Source organism: Branchiostoma lanceolatum, chromosome 8 (genome assembly GCF_035083965.1).
Source record: "Branchiostoma lanceolatum isolate klBraLanc5 chromosome 8, klBraLanc5.hap2, whole genome shotgun sequence".
Lineage (NCBI taxonomy): Eukaryota > Metazoa > Chordata > Leptocardii > Amphioxiformes > Branchiostomatidae > Branchiostoma > Branchiostoma lanceolatum.
This window is the reverse complement of record NC_089729.1, coordinates 8,074,935-8,092,885: the sequence shown is the minus strand read 5'-3', so window position 1 is coordinate 8,092,885 and position 17,951 is coordinate 8,074,935. Positions and strand designations below refer to the sequence as shown.

Below are 17,951 nucleotides of genomic sequence, written 5' to 3'. Positions count from 1 at the left end.
GATTTACCGCGGGAACTCGAAATCCGAGCGTCTCACTTTGTTTTCGACGCTATGGAGGAAAAGTTTATAGACATATTTTTTGTGTGTTCATATTTGTGTTTTTTTTTTGGGGGGGGTGATGTCTTTAGAAAATATGATCAGGTACATTTGAGTACTGTACATGTAGCTATCTGTCACTGATTGTCAGTAATAATAAAATGATATAACAATTTTCTTTGATCACTTGCTTCAAGTTCCAAGTAGAAAATGCATGTATCACGTACATTTTCACTTGTTGAATTTGAAAGCACCGTGGCCCACGGTTAGGGGTCATAGCGGAGAACCTTTGTCCGGGGGGTTCTTCTATTCTAGGGGGTACTTCTATTTGAGAGGTGAGAGTAGCTACTTAGATAGAAATATACAGAATTTTACCGGTTGTGACCGTAATTTGGGACGATGCACTGATAATTCTAATATACAATTTGAACATAAGTTGTAGGACTCACAAAGACCTTAACTTGTGTCTCGCTCTCCAAAATATGATGTACTGAGACACTACTATAATTAGGTACAGGTCCGGACCTGGACCTGACCCTCAGGACCTGGACCTGACCTGAATTTTCTGTACCGGTACCCACCCCTAGTGGTCGCCCCTTAAAGGAGTCCTAAACCCCAGAGAGGGGAGTTATTTTGCAATGGATGGTAATTTTAGGAAGTAGAAATGAATATTTGTTACAGTATACCCACTAGTCTCGTGCGTATCCAAAAGCATTCAGTATTCTACCAAATTCCCCAGGTGACCCTCAGCCTATGTGTTTTTTGCGTTTCGGCGCATGCGCGCCGAAACGCAATGTCCTGGCTTTTACCTTCAAGCATGCTTCAAGCAAGGAGAAGGAAGGAACCAGGGAAGCTTGGTTCAACACTGTGTCGCACACAATAAGACCTTATATGGCAATACGTTCTCAAATCCTTGTATAGCCGTTGCCTTATATGGCAAGAGAGCACGAAAATGCAGGCACGCTAGATTTGCATGTGACACAGGACGGCGACCGCATGTAACTGCTACAACTGTTCGGAAATATCATTGCATTGTGGTTTCGGACTTTGATATCCTGAAAAATGACCATATTACATCTATTCCACAAGATTGCAGAAGAAAAAAAATGATTTCGTCAAGAAAACGACCAAAAATCGGCATAAATGATACCATATAGTGAGGTTATAGCATTACGTCCAGAGTGTATAGTTACGTACCGCAGCTTGGCCGATCTGGCAACGCGAAGCACTTCGGACCCAGAAGATCCGGGTTCGTCTCCGTGCATGGATTTTTTTTTTCTTTTTAGATATTGAATATCAAAAATATATATTGATATTATATTAATCTATCAATATCATATTTATGAATATCATTTTTTTTCATTAATAAATAAAGAAATATTTTATATTTGTTATTTTTAAATATTCATTTAATATATACAAGGCCTTTGTCTTATGAACAGGACTTCATAGATTCCAAACCCGGCATTCGAATTTTTCTGTTCATTGTAATGGAAAATACCGTGCAGCGGCTCCTATGCGCGGTAAGATGATTCTTGCAAAACACTCGCCACTAAACTTCTATCCCCGATGTAAACAGAGGCTCTTGATGTTGTTTGCAAAACAGCGATTCTTTGTTACAGTAGCAAATGCTCCATTGTTCAGTATCGACTTCATTCAGACAACACGGACGTGGAAAGTGGCGCCCCTCGGCACAAAACTATGGGAATTTTCATGAATTTTAGCAAAATTACCCAGGAAAATAAGGAAGAAATGTTGTAAATGCGGAAACCAGAATAATACGGATGAGGTAGCTGTTGATTTGTTTGACATTTGGTAGTCATTTTAGATAGAACCTTAGCTGTTATGAACTTCTATTTCACTTAATTACCATAGTGCTGATGATTCAATGGTGCTTTTTCAAATTTTATGTTTTATTGCGTGCCATGTACATAATTACATTGATAGCTTTTATAATGAGCCTATTATACATTTTACAAATAAGTACAAGTTGTAGGCCAAGACCAGCTTTTTCAAAAGCACTTAAGTTAAGTGACGTAACTTCAAAATTGCTTTCCCCAATCTGCCTTTCTCTATTAAAACAGTACTCATTTCCCAAAATGACAATTTTTCTTATAGACTGAACAGCCCTTGAGTGACTTCCTCTGCCAGATTTTACTTCAAGTAAAGGGAAAAGACAATTCACACTTATAAACGTAGCCGAAACGCCAGCTTTTTTTAAAAGCTCTTGTTTACTATGTGCCTGACAATGCCTGACAAAAGTTAGATTACAAAAAGAATGTCAGGGTGGTTAAGAAAAACTCGTCTTGCTATATGTGTTCTTTTATACCTTATCAACAATTGGCCTTCTTATTGAGCTTAACCACCCTCATTTACGCCTCAGAAAACAAATATACACGTCTTAGGCTGTTGTTCAACATCGTCTTGGGCTAGCCTCCATAGCAGGCTCTGAACCAGCCTTTTTGGAGGCTTACTATGATACACCTTTTGCAGCCAGCCTGTAACCATCAGCCACCCCGTACTAGTAACCATTTTGCCGGTAGAGCCTGCGTCAAAACGGCGGGTTTTTAAGCGCACCTTTTGAGTTAACTCGTCAAGGTTTTTAAACAAAATTGGTGCAGTTATCCGGCATTGGCGACAATGCTCCGTGCAGATATGCGGAGTCACTAACAAAGCAGTGAATTGGAACTGGTTTGGAACTTTGGGATTGTGTACTATTAATTTGTGTACTAATAAAGTAAAATTAAAATCACGTTAAGGCGATTAACGCGAATTTCCTACCTATGGTAGACCGCACAATAGCAATACACGCACCTCCTCCAGACTGTGCGCTATCAGTGTCACGCGCCTGTGTGCACTAACAAATTTCTAACGGTCAAATTCTCAAAATTCCCTTTTTTTGGAGATACAGAAACTTACTTGTTCGATTATTTCGGGTTGTCTGATGCCCTTGCCAGGGTGAAGGGTGGATCATGCGACGTATGGCGGTTTCCCCATCGAAAAGACAAACTCGGGCGTTCCGAGCCGTGACACAAGGCAATGATAGCTTCGTCGGCCTACAGGCGATGGCAAATCAATTTTGCATCCATTGCCGATGAGCAAATATGATATGGTCGTCATTTCACCCATCCAGGCCCTTGTTGTATAGACTTAAGATAAGACATGGCTAAGTTTGTTTCCATCTTATTTCGCTATTGTAGATGGCCCCCTCCCTCACTGTCCTCATGCAATCCGAGGCACATAATAACTTGCATTTGTCTAGCGTCTGCCATGTTTGTCTTTAGGAACAGTTGAAATAGCAAAACTATTTTGCCATAAACTTCACGATGCATGCCCAAACGAGTTACCAGTTGTACCAGTCAGCGCGTGTTGATAAACAACATGCTGTATGTAAATGAGCAGTCGTGCGTGCAGGCCAAGTTGTTAACGTGTTACATGAAATAGACCCAAATGGTCTGCCTGTATCCTATGTGAATTTCCTATAGGGGAGACTAAAGGGATACAATAAATGGCAGTAATGCATGTAGCCCTATGGGGAAGTTCAGAAAAAGAAGGTGTCATTATCTCAGGAATCAAAACATCAGACTACAATAAGTTACCCTCAAATACTAACCAGTTATGTCAACTGACATCAGATTCATCCATGACAAATTCTATACGCCTATTCTCCAGATAACCCCCCCTAATCAGAGCCCTTGGATAGGCCCTCCAGGCTTCTAACACCCAGTTGAAGACCATCCCACTATATCAGGGGGGTGCCAAACCCCACAAGGTAGAGAAAGACCATGATCTGGCCAAGGACAAAACAAACATAGTTAATGAGTCAGGGCTCGAAATAGTCGGTGCATGTGCACCCAAAATTGGAGCTGTGCACCTAATTTCTGACTGTGGGTGCACCAGTGTACCTAGATATTTTTGTACTCTTTAGGGTAAAGGTTGTCTTGTACACTAGCATACAGAATATTCTTGAAATGTAAGTATCAGTAAAAGCAATATAATTCAACATTTTCCTTCACAGATTTTTTCAATAGCCCACATCTGGTTATCCAGTTCTCACCAACTTTAGAGAGCAGTTCCGGTTCTCTCAAGATATTGAAAAGTAGAGAACATTGCGTAGAACAAAACATACCAGTTTAAGTAGTCCTATTGCTTTAGAAATTAGAATTCTTTTGGTGGGAAGATGGCTGCTAATAACTCCATTAAAACTACATTTTGTGTCTTGCAGAACCCCATACCCCCGTCTCTTCTTACTAGTTTTAGCAAACTCAAATACTAGTATGTACATGTTTTGATGTAAGATGTTATGCTATTGTTACCAATAATATTCTAACAATATGACCAGTAATTAGAATCCTTTAATACATTGTACATACCATCAGCTGATATTGAAGGAAAAATACATGTAAATTGCAAAGCCAAATAGGTAGAACTGTTAATGGTGCAATATGAATAATATTATAATTAGAAAGTCCAGCTCGCTTTTTCTCAGTTTAGACACTATTACAGTATTTGCATATGATTTATTCAACTGATATTAGTGAATAAATGTGTCTTAAAAGGTTTGAACAAGTCCCTATAGACATGTACAGTATTTGTACCTCTTGTGTCCCGTCCGTACCCCCAAATACATGTACAATCATGTTCATAAAATGATCATACAAAAGTTCCTTGATGCCTTTCCCAGGTATAAAAGCTAGAATCTTATATACAAAATGAAATTCTATCATAGTTTGGCTATCTAAGTGCCTGAACTCTAAAATTTTGTATTTGACCTTTTTCTCCACATAAAATGACAGCAAGGTGTAACATGGACTAACAACAAATGACCATAAAATGTCGCAACAAGATTTTACTACAAACCAAAGTCAATTTTCTGGTGTTGTGGATACTAGTAATGGAAAATAATAAGGAATAATGTTTATCTTGACTAATGTGTTCTTCATTACCTTCGCCGGGAAAGTATGCATTCGCTGTAAGGTTATGTTATCGGTTACGCCAGCTGTAAAGTGGGTCCGTATGTATGTCGAGATCATAAGTCGAGAGAACTTTGACGGATCTTGCTGATTTTTGGTAGGTAAGTGGCGGTTGTGGAAACGAAGGTCAAGTTCGAAAACGGTTATCCTGGCATTTTCCTTAAGTGCTCCAGTGGACTTTTTTTGCTAGTGTGTTTGTATGTAGACAACATAACTCAACGTATTGATGATGGATCTGCATGATTTTTGGTGGGTACATAGAAATTGTGAAAACGAAGCTCAAGTTCAAAAATGGGTTACCTGGCATTTTCCTGCGGTACTGCAGTGGGCTGTTTATGTATGCGAATTTGTTTGTTGACAGGATAACTCGAGAAGCTGTTGATGGTTGTGCATGATATTTAGTGAAAAGGTAGATTTATTAAAGGGGAAGGTCAAGTTCGATGATGGGCCTCCTAGCGGGTACTTTGGGTACTGCAGTGTAGCTTCAAAGTTTGAGGTCGAATTTTCTGCAAGAGCTACGGTCATGATTTTTGTGTGGTAGATAGTCCATGCCACATGAAGTAAGTTGTGCACGTTTGGGCCCTCTAGCGGCTTGTTTAGAGCTGCAGCGGGTGTTTCTAATTTATTTGTTTTGACCTTTGGACATGAATAACTAGACTCAACGGATCGTCTTGATTTATGGTATGTAGATAGCTCGATTAATGATTTACATTATTGAATATTCATTATGCAAATCAGGAGCTAATTTGCATAATTAGCCAGGAAAGTTTATTAATCTGCTGCCTTTCAAAATAGGACTCTCAAACATGACTTTGTGACATATATAGCTGAAAAAGAGAGAGGTATCGATAGATACCAATAATGCTAATAGCTACCTATTTTGCATAATTAATGAGAAAATACTTATTGAAAATACTACAATAGTAAATGATTGGAATTTCATTCTTGTATCATTAGGAAGCTAAGTAAAGGTGAACAATATCAGACAAAAATCATGCATGACAAGGCCTCATTAACATAATTTATAAGGAAATATCTACAATTCCCTTTCAATTTGCTATTTTTAAGTATTATATATTCAGGTTAAATTGCACTGACAGGTGACCTAGTCCTCGCAGGCTCCCTGTGAAACGTCCCTGGAGGACACGTGATACTTTACTTGCCTGGTGCAGGGCTCTGTTTTGGGGTCAGGGAGGTCACACGGGCATTTAAACGATCTAATGCTCTCCCTGTTGGAAGGGATAGGTTTGATAAAAACTGATTGATATGTCGACTATGAAAATAAGGGCATAATTGAAGTAAATACATTGCCAACAAATTGCCTTATTTTCTGTAGTAAAGAAAAAAGTTATGATACCAATTAAGCAAAAATATTCTTACAGTGATTATTTTTATAACTCTTGGGAGAACTCGTATGGCGGTTTGTTTTAAACTTTGAAAGAGAATACTAGTAACTCAAAAAGGTGATGACGGATCGTCATGATTTGTAGGGATGTACATATAGTTTGAGTGATGATTTACATGATCGTATAAGAATCATGCAAATCAGGATCTGTGATGTGAAAAAGTATACAAACCCTTGCATTCCATTGTAGTCAAACACGTGACATGTAACTGAGAAAGAGAGGAATATAGATAGATATCAATTATGCAAACGAATAGCTAATTTGCATAATTTATGACAAAATACTATAATTCCAGAGTGGTAAATGATGGGATTTCATTCTTGTGGCGTTTGGGAGATAATCAAATGTGGACGTTATCAGACATAAATCATGATGGCCTCATTTACATAATATATGAGGAAATGCTACAATGGCCCTCTTTTCTAAGATTTTATTTTAATGCTGTGTTTTGTGTAGAGAAAAGGATCACTTGAAATTCATGCAATCGAGGACCTTATTTACATACTGAGTGATAAGCATTCACTCGAAAAGGCTAACATCAGTCGGCGAAGGTATGAGGTCGTGGAACTCTAGTTGATTCATTGATTGATTGATTAATAAGTCTTGCTTCAAAAAGGTAATATTCTATATCAGACGGCTGAACAGTATGTATAACGTTGGTTACCTTTCGTAGATCTAGAGCGGAAAGAAACTTTTCTATTCTGTGTATCGATTCGCTCTCAGTGCATATGGTTCCACAGAGTATACAATAATTCAGTTGCCTGACAGGTTATGTTACCTTGATGGATCTTTGTTCCCATCCTAGATAAGCCATTTAAACGTTAACAAGGATTCAAGGCTCAATGCCCTTACCATGACAACACAGTCCAGCCGAATATCTAACTCAAAACATTGTTACACCGTACTAAAGCGCTTTAGTATAGGCTATTGTTACCTTCGCTGAGAATGTTATGCTTTGCACAGCGTTCGTGTGTGTGTAAACAGTGTAACTCGAGAATGCCTGGGTGGATTGTCTTCATACTTAATATGTGGGTAGGTCTTCTTGAGACATCGAAATGATTAGATTTGGGGCCCTCTAGTGGCTTGCTATTGTTCTGTAGCGGAACTTCCGGGTTTGATATGTTGTGCTCTGGAAATGCTATTGTAATGATTTCTGAATGGTAGATAGCTCTTGGGAGGGAGTATGTTGTGGAGGTTTGGCCCCTAGCGGCTTTTTTGGAACTGCAGTAGCTGATTTCAGTCGGCGAAGGTATGGGGTCGTGGAACTCTAGTTTGGGTATACTGTATGTAACTTTACATACAGTCTTACAGTTGTCCCGTCCGTACCCCCTTAATGACTCCTTACATAAAAGACCTGTATCACAGTAACCGAGATGCGTAACGTGCAGAGACCTTTTAGAATACTATGCCCAAAGTATGTACCTTTGAACTGCCGACATCAATTTTAATGTACATTAAAGTTGATTTTTGAGTCCCAGTGACACCTCTTTGGTACACTCAATTGTGAAACAGCCGTTTACCTTCCTTTAATCCCTTTGAAAATCAAATCTCTACATTGTACATTCATTGATTCAAGTAAGTTAACTGCAATTACAGTAGAATGGGTCTAACCAAACTGTTTAACAGATCAATGGCTAGGGGGATTGATGGATTGGAGTTTGATGATGATATTGATTTCAATTCAAAAGAGGCCCGTAGAGATTTCAGTGTTAACTGTTTAATTGCCTGACTAAAAGATCCTGAAGATGTAATGTCCACTCATAAGTATGTGTAAACCAGCTTAAACCTGAGAATTGAGAGAGGTGTTTATTTTTGGTTGTCCTTCCGTTTTGAGAGAAGATCATTGCTTTTGTTTTGTTCTAATTTATTGATAATTTCCATACAGAGCAAAATTGGTCTAGTGTTTCCAGACACTCGGTAAAGCTAACAAATGTATATGGAGGTATATGAGGTCACCAAACGCCAGTCTAAAACTGGAACTTTGTGATATAACGCTATCTGTTGCTTATTCAATTTACATGTATAAGGAAATGCTTCAATAGACTTCTTTGTTTAGATATTTTTCCCAACCCTTTATTCAAACTAATGATTTGAATGATGTGTGTCATTTTAGTGGTTAAGATGAGCAACTTAAAATATTAGGGTCCTTAGATAGGAACTTAATGGGAATAGAGTCACAAGTCAAACACTAAAAGCATCCCAAACATTATGGTACTACAAGAAGACTACAATCTAGCTCTTGCATACACTTCTGCCAATGAATGTTGAATAGATTTCTGGTTATCGAAAAAGGGATATAATTAACCAAATAAAAGATAATCTCAACAGTACTGCAGATAAAAAGTTTAATGATTGCCAAATCGATGAGGAAGTTTTTAGTTGGTTTAAATCTTGGTTCAATAATTAAGTTTGATTATCAGAATTTCAGCCATCTGTCTGAAGTTATACTGTATGTAATGCATGCAATTGCCTCAGACGTCAACTTCATGATATCTACATGATATATGAAAAAAGTCCATTGTTAGACATGATTTGTGCACGATACTCAATCGTTAAATGTGAAATGACAGAAACTTATTCTTGGCATGTGTCATGTTGGTACCAACACAATGAATTCTAGATTGATATTTCTATAGAAATTAATCATCTACAATGTATTTGCTAAGCAATTCAAATTAGGACTTGTGCATTCCTAGCTTGCTTAAGTTAAAGTAATATCCTACTCATTTTATGAAAGAAAATGTTTCAAACAACTCTAATGACACTGTCTCTGACTTTCTTCAGTTCTAGGACTACTTGGAATGACTGCTCTGGTACTTCTGGCTTTCATCTGGGCACAGGACCATCATAAGCAAAATAATGTAGCTGGAATGATGACTTCGTGCATATTGCCCAATGGAGGGGTGTTGTATGTTCAGTATGATCCCAAAACAAAGGTAAAACATCTAAAAAAGGAGGCCATCAAGAAGTATGAAGAAAACATCTTATCTCCGAAGCATGCTCAGTACAAGCTGGTGCATGACGGATGGAACTTACCGGAAAATGCAATGCTTGGGGATTGTTCAGTTTTTGGAAACAGCACAGTTAACCTAAAATGTCTGATGGAAGGAGGCCAACCCAAAACACCGATTTGTCTGAAGAACACCTGCTTATCCACCTCAGGGCAGTATTCATGCGCTATTGATTCCTTCCTCGAACTTTTCTTCTTCTCCATATACAAGCAGCTTCCAGACTTCAGTCAGTTAACAAACAACCTCGGACCATTACTATCAAAAGTTCTTTCCACCTGCACAGCTAGAGACAAAGCCATCACACCAAATGACATACAAGAAGCTCGCGAAACTACATGGGAATGGGCCATTCAAAATGTCGCAACTTTCGCAGGTAGAACAATGAGAGCTTGTATAGATGAACTTTTCCCTCACATAACACGTACAGATTGGGAGAAGAAGTATTTTTCACTAACAAAGACTTTCAGTCGGCATTGCCTCCGATGCAACCATGGAAAAGAAGACATCAGAGAATACTGTCCACTTGTACCCTCAGCAAACTTGTTTGATGTGGACAAGAGTATGAAAAGTGCGATTAATACAATTATTGGCAGGGGAGAAGGTGTAGGACACTGCTCCTCATGTGGGGGTCAAAGTGTGAAGTGTGAGTTAAAAGATATTCAGCTTCCGGAATATTTATTTGTAGAAGTTCCTTATGTACCACAACATGGAAGATGGGACAATCTATGTGGCGTCAGGATTGAACAGGATATGACAATAAGGGAACAGCCCTACAAAGTTGTGGGCGGCATACGAGCCAAACCTGGCCACTTTACTGCCATTGTTTCTAGGGGGGGTCTGCTATATGAGGTGGATGATATGTGCCCTGCTCCTGTTAAAGAGGGACATACTCTTGCCAACATCTTTGATCAAGGAGGAGATGTATTGACAACAGCACCGGGTAACCTTCTACACATGATTGTCTACAAGCGAGCTGCAAATATTGTGTCAGATATGATTACAGAAGTAAGTGACAATGATGAAGCTGCAAATATTGTGTCAGATATGATTACAGAAGTAAGTGACAATCATGAAGCTGCAAATATTGTGTCAGATATGATTACAGAAGTAAGTGACAATCATGAAGCTGCAAATATTGTGTCAGATATGGATACAGAAGTAAGTGACAATGATGAAACAAGAGTTCCACTATCCTCGGTGGAAAACTCAGCTACCAGTGTTTGGAGGCCATGGGCCACATTTAGCAGAAAGTTAGCTCAGACAACCAGCCAAATCATGCCCATGAGAAGAGAATCATCTACAACGACAAGGGATAAAGAAAATGGCCACCTGCTCACACAGAGAGGAAAGTCTGGAGCCCTGAGGAAGGAAGATACCCCCCGTGTCCACTCAGTCGTCGGAAGAACAATTGATGTAAGTGCCACTGTCTCATGTAAAAAGGATAGAAAGTTCAAATCAAAGGTCAACGACCACAAAGGAAATCAAGAAAGACAACAATACCTTGATGAAAAAGAAAATGTTGTACTGCCAGGACCAAGGAAAGCAAAGAAATCCCTAGATCTTAAAAAACGCCCAATGAAGGAGGCCATTTCTGAGAATACAAGGGATAGAAAGAATAATTTCAAATCAGAAGAAAGGATTAAAAGTCCAATTGTGAAGCAAACAATGCTTGAGCAAGTCACTACAGTTGCGGAAGACAACAAAAGCAAAACTGATGGGGAAACCAGTAAGAGATCTGACAAAAAAAAGGGGAAACCCCAAAAGAGTGTTATTGTTGTTGATCCTAAGAAACTTAAAAAAACATGCTATATGATGTCTGGCTTTCTGAATGGGGAAGTTCAAGGATTCCAAAGCATGAGAAAAAAAAGCATTCAATATTGGTTAAAATCTAACTCTGATTTATGTTTCAACTTAACTGAAACATTAGAAGCTTTGGGATTGAGCAAAGAAATCAATGTCAAAAAAAGAGGATACAAACGAATCTACAATCACATTGTCAATTGTGGATTAGATCTAAACCAAAACATTATCAAAATCGAAACAGAAGATGGGAAATCAGTGAAAGCAGTGTCATTTGAAGGGTTCTTCTGTTTATTCTCCTTGCCACCTACAATGTTCCATCAGTACTCAGCCAATAATGGCATAAGAAAACAGTGGGCATCGATTTTGAAAAAACATCTGCTGTCAGAAGTTTTAGATACGAAGAAGAAATCTTCAAAGCATATAGAGGCAATGCAAGAATTTGAAAGCAGACAAACTCAGACTGAAAATGTAAACACTGTTATTGGATCCCCCTTGAAACGAACATCATCTTATATTTCAGACCTGTATGAAAAGAAACAAAGAGGCAAATACGTTCGATGCACAACACTAGAAAAACGAATTAGGCAACATCAAATTATGACTAAAAGCATAGCAGAAATAGTACACATGGGGTGCAAAGAGGACTTCCTTAAAGCGATGGCTTATGACATATCCACAAATATAGGAAAAGGTAAAAAAGAATGGCAAGGCGCATTATGTATAGAGGACATTGAATATGTTCTAGATATAGCAACTGAAAAGCATACTAGTAAGACTACTGAAAAACAGAAGACTGAATACACAGCTTTGGAAACAATATCAAAAAAATTCTTTAAGAATAGTTATCAATACAACATAAGTGCACAAGAGCTGATATATTTGGCCGACAATTTCAAAGGCTATGACCTTTTTAACAAACTCCGAGAAAAGATACCATTCATTTTTGCACCACGTAAGGAGGTAGACACATGTAAACAGTCTTATAAAAGTGAGTTTCAGACCATTTTGTGCCCTGAAAGGACTGCCACTGGCTGGAAAATATGTCCAAAGCGACTTTTAGAATGCCTATCATTTTTGTACTACTGGTTACCTAAGACATCTCAAAACTGGAAACTGTATGGTGACGCAAGAACTTATGGGAGAAAGGCAACAGTAATGTTCGGAATGCAAAATGTAGATAATGAACAGCTGACACAAGGCATCAAATATCACAGTACAAAACATTTTTGGCCATTTCAAATATTCTATGGAAAAGACAACCGAATGAACTTAGAAACAAACATTGGTGATGGCCATGGTGGCCCTGGTTATCTGGATAAAAACATATCTGAGTTGCAAAAAGACATTGATTACAAATTCTATCTTACTGGAGACTCTCCATTTTTGGATTCTGTGTTGGCAGAGAAAGGTCTCGGTGGCACCACTAATGATGGCTACAACATTTATATGTATGATAATAAGGACGGTAAGGGGGAAGTTTCTGTGCACACTGGTCTACGGTCTGGTGTTGAAAAAGTGATAAATCGGGTGCATCCAACTTCACTGTTGCCTTCAATACCCATTGAAAGAGTTGTTTTTGACATAGATCATGCTATTACTAGAATTGCTGAAAAGCTCATAACCTTAAGAATTATGAAGTCTGTTCAGTTATCAAGCATATTCAAAGGGGAGGAAGGGATCCATCTTCGCAATTCCAGTTTGGCTCACCTAACAGCAAATCTGAACTCAAGAGGGGTAAAGTCAGGGCATTTCTCAATCGACCTTGAGTCAAATGGATCGCTAAAATATCCTATATCCTTTAACAAAACGGATGCCTATGTCACAATTTGCCCAGTAGAATTCTTTGAAGAATCATTTGTCCCCATATTGGAGGGAGTATCTTCAAAAAAAGCCAAGACAAATACCCTACCTGAAAAGCTCAGAGAAGTGACACAGATGAACTCAACCATAATAACTGAACTTGAACTTGAAACAGCACTGTATTACAACATTGGAATGATGTATATGTTCTTAAGGCATGATTCCGATCCAAAACAGGCACATCATGACAAGCAAGCACAGGAAAATGATGTTTTTGATTTAAAAGTTGGCCTCACTAATGAAGAAATTGAAAAGTATCAGAGATATGCTGACATATTTCACGGACTGTTTTGCCATCTGTATGGAGGAGCAGAGCTCACACCCTATATGATGAAAATGATAGATGTAGTTCCACGTTTAGTACAGAAATTACCATGCAGGTCAATGATGCGATTTTCCACAGAAGGACCAGAGCATGTTCATTATATGCATATGTGTTTCTACTATTCCCACACACCCCGCGGTGGCGGAAGAGGCAAACCAGACACCATATTAATGTTGTTTCAGTGGATGTGGAGGAACCTGCGCTACCTCATTGGTCAACACAAGCACTCTGAAATTCCTGCAGCTGTAGAGGCATCCCATAACTTCGAAAGGTACATAAAGCTTCATATGTTCTGGAATGGCATAATTGCACATTGCCGAGGATACCTTCAGCGACAAATTTATACCACCAAGATCAAAAACAGAAAGCAGGTTGACCAAAAACCTTCATTGAAGAAACCCCTGGAGAACCATACATTTCTCCTAAGTGGTAGAATTCCAGCAAACTGTGGGAAGAAACAGGACTTGTGTGCTATGATAAGAGAGAATGGGGGCAGAGTCATGGACAAGGTACCACCTCGTGGAGTTTCAGTTGACATCACTGTTCTAACAACACAGAAAGAAATAGACAAAGGAATGGACAGCTGTAAAAATGCAAGCAGATTGACAAGTCGTGCGTCAAGAGCTCCACAACCAAATGATACCATCATAAAAGCATTTCAGCGGAAATGGAAGATTCTGTCGTTCCAATATGTGCTAGATTGTATCAAACTGACAAGTACTTTGGACAAGCATGACTACTTCCTAAATCTGGAATCGCTTCAAAAAGCACCATCAACATGCCTGGCAAGCATTGAGGAGACATTACCAGAGTCCTTGTATTTCGGGTAAGTATAACTTCTGAGCAGTGTAGCTTATCCTTCTCTAGATGGGATGCCCCAGAGAGCAAGGAATTTGCCAGGTATCATATAGATGTTTGAAATTTAAGAAGTGATAAAAACAAAGTAGAAATATCAAAGAGGATGAGCATTTCCAGTTGTACACCCATTTTGACAAGTGACTTTTCGAAATTCGAGTTTTACACTCCATAAGTGGGCATTATTTTCTAAAAGATTGTTATGTAAACTTTACACGACAATCCTTTTCTATTCATCAATGTACCCCCGTAAGGACCTGCCTCCAATATACAATGTATTGCAATGTATATGTATCAAGGAGGTTTGATATAAAGCCTCCTTGTATGCATGGCACAACTAACATATAATGCACCTTTCTACAAAAGGTCCCATAAATAATAATTTTAAAAATGCTTAAAAAAATATTCGCTCTCAATATGAAATCAAAGTGGTCTGCCAGTTTGGACAAATAAATGACTACATTGAGGATGGTACACAAATTACTCCCTGGAATTTTGAAGACTTGTTAGGGAAAGTGTGCTGTTTTAATACATATCCTTTTATGGTATAATTTGGCAAGCTGCTTTGTGTAATTTACAGCATGGTAGCAAACCTTCTATTGGAAACAGATGGAAATTGCACATGGTTGTCCTTCTGGTAATTGAATCAATGTAACCTTTAACAAACCATATTAGACACATCATCTATGTCTGTATGTACATGTGCATGACTAAGGTGTGTAGTTATACATGTATATTGTCTTTTAACAATGTCTGACTGAAACTCAGTTCTTCCTGTCTTCTACTCTAAAATGAAACACCTGCTATCTAGAATAGATTTCTGCTCTAGTTGACATTCTTGACTTACGTGACCTGTACTTTTTTTCAGTAAAGGACGAAGTGCCATTACACAACTTCGTAGAAAAATGAAAGCAAGCAAGAAACCAAAAGGTAAATAGACTTCAGTATATACAGTATGACGTTACATTACAATTGTTTACTTTTCTGAAGAATTTTTCTACCGGTAGATTGTGTACATGTTTTTCACCTACCTGAACAGTGTCAACTTTTTTTGATAGAAGAAACAAAATTGTCCTTCATCACACTAAACCTTTCATTCTGAAACAAATGGTCGTTTGGGATATTTATTGTTATTTAGACTTCATGGCGATATTGTAACTGCAATGAATTTGCAGAAAGTCTGATTTAGAGTCCATGGTATTTCCTGTCATATTTAAATGTCTAGATATTAGTTACTGACTATAGATAACTAAAGATGGCAAGAAAGGCTTGAAGAGAGAAAAAAGGCTTGTAAATAGCACACTACTTGCATTTCATTAAAAAATAAGTTACAGATATCTGTCCACCAGGGTAAATAAGTCTGCCACCCTGGGAAAAAAAATGTCCAAAAAGATCTCCAGCCTAATGTCCCCCAGTAAAATGCAGAGTTAAGATACACAAAATTGCATTATGCTTGGAACGTTGGGTACGATATGTTTGGACATGTTTTTTCAGGGTGGCAGAATTATCTACTTAGTACCCTGGTGTAATTATGAGAGTAGATGTTACAATGCTTACATGCCAAAACTGTTACATTGCATTGCACATTGCAGTAGCTTGTATATAAGTTCCTTATTGTTAATAAGGACAATGATTAAATTATTTGCTTTGTTTTTTTTCTTCTTAACAGTGATGAAAACTAAAAGAAAACGTACCAAACGGCTTTCAATATGGGCAAGATTCGTGTCAAAGGAATCACAAAAACTAAAGGTGAGAAATTGTACTTATTGCAGACGACGGACATACTTGCATGCAAAGTTAGAAAGCTATAATTGTAAGCAAATGTTACGCATGAATAATGATATGATCACATTTTGCTATCTGATGCAATTTCTATGTTACTAAATATAGATCAGCTTGCTGTAACTAGTGAGAATAATGCCTCAAAACACATTTTTGATCATGTCAGTGATTCCATTCACAATAGCTGTACATATATGTGTAGCAGAATTATTTAGTCACATCTTCCTTTCACGTATAAGAAATGCATGGTTAAATCTCATTGGTGCAGACGTTTGCTATTAAAAGCAAAATTGTTCCTTCCTTCAAGAAATACATGCAACAGAGTTTCCATTTTATTTCTTTAGGGGCACATGAAACGAGGCAATTGCATCCAAAACGCGAGAGAAATATCAAAAAGATGGAAAACCTTGACAGCAGAGCAAAGAAGAGACTTCACGGAGGAATCAAGGAAGTCCTTTCAGAAAAGACAGTTAGAAAAATCAATCAACTCTCCCAAAGTAGTCCATCCAAACAGAAGCCCGGCATATAAAACTGCCATCGCAGGACTATCCCCATTAATGAAAGATTGTCTGTAGAAGAAGCAGCTCAAGGAGAAGACGGCACTGGCACACCCACAGTAGTCCCGTGTCAAGCGAATCAAGCGAAGTGACTCCACGGGATCCTCTGCTGCGGTGTGGTGTACACTCTGGCATAAGCGCCAATCTCACTAGTTAAATTGTTATTTAATGCTCATGATACAATCATCGCTACATTGTGTAAGGCTGAGGGAGGATTGTTGACAGTGTCAGGACCTGCATCAGAAGGAAAACGGACAGTCTTAGCAAAAACGCACACCAGAATACCTTCTAGATTGGACACAAGTGCATCTCAGTGTGGACAAGAGCTTATTCAGAATGGAAGAAACATTCCGCCAGACTTCGCTATGATCGACAAAATCGTAGGGGCACAATGGGACATGAAGCTACCAAACACAACGGACAGTTCAGCCCATTAATTGTAACTAGTGCATGCCTCAGTCTAGATAAAACAAAATGTTTCGTGTGCACTTCAGGCTATGTCAGTAGTGGTAGACCATTCACCCAAAGTTATTGACAAGAAATTGCAACATCTTTATCTTTACTGTGATTCTTGCACTTAAGATATTGTTTTTAACCTGATAGGTACCAGGTTTAACATTAGTAGAAATAGTACAAACTTAAAAACCCATGAGTTGGTGAAAGTTGTTATATCTAACCTTAATAGTTTTCCGTTGACAGCATGCGTCATTTTGGCACATCACTATGTGAATTGTAAAAACAGTACATTGGTCTAGATGCCATTTTGATATCGCTATCGTCAACATGTAATTAACTGTTACTGTAATCATTGGTCTAATGCAGGCTTTTCTCTGTTAAGTATCAAGTTTTGTGTTGGGAAGATAAATGGATTTTCAGGTTCCATACATTTCATATTGCCAGCTTATTTTGTCAAGCAAATTGTTTAGGTTGCGCTCTTTTTCCGTTTCGAAATCAAATAAAAGTTATCATGGTGTTGATGTAAATACTGTGTTGTGGTGTCTATGTGTTGCATGACTGGAATTCGATTTAATCATTTAGTGTCTTGCACCCCATAAATATTATTTTGACCTGTATACCGGTAATATCTGCATACTCTAGGATCCAGCATTCTATTTACTAGATCAATTATAAGTAATTACCCCTCTCCAATCTATTCTATTTTGTATGGGATCGATATCCATACAGACAAAAGTCTGTCCAAAGTGGTGTACAACCAGAAAGTACTGTGGAGACGTTTTTCTGCTGGTATGACATCTGAATATCAGTGACATCTTGTTTGTAAACAGGAAACCCTTTGACAGCGTAATCAGATAGTAGCACTACCGTAGAATATAGAGGGAAAA

The 17,951-nt window shown here is 38.2% G+C and overlaps 1 protein-coding gene across 2 annotated transcripts in view; it reads left to right on the top strand.

Moving 5' to 3' along the window:
• LOC136440922 (uncharacterized) overlaps positions 1 to 17,591 on the top strand; it is a 39,832-nt gene extending 22,241 nt beyond the window's left edge. Inside the window, exons 6-10 of one of the 2 annotated variants that reach the window (XM_066437106.1) lie at positions 9,200 to 10,839; positions 13,597 to 13,685; positions 15,138 to 15,199; positions 15,939 to 16,018; positions 16,396 to 17,591. In XM_066437106.1, coding sequence (XP_066293203.1) covers positions 9,200 to 10,839; positions 13,597 to 13,685; positions 15,138 to 15,199; positions 15,939 to 16,018; positions 16,396 to 16,626 — 2,102 coding nt within the window. In that variant the 3' untranslated portion in view covers positions 16,627 to 17,591. Of the gene's footprint in view, positions 1 to 9,199; positions 10,840 to 13,596; positions 14,241 to 15,137; positions 15,200 to 15,938; positions 16,019 to 16,395 lie in introns of both variants that reach the window. The other variant, XM_066437105.1, reaches the window with a different exon arrangement.
• The last annotated feature ends 360 nt before the right edge of the window (positions 17,592 to 17,951 follow it).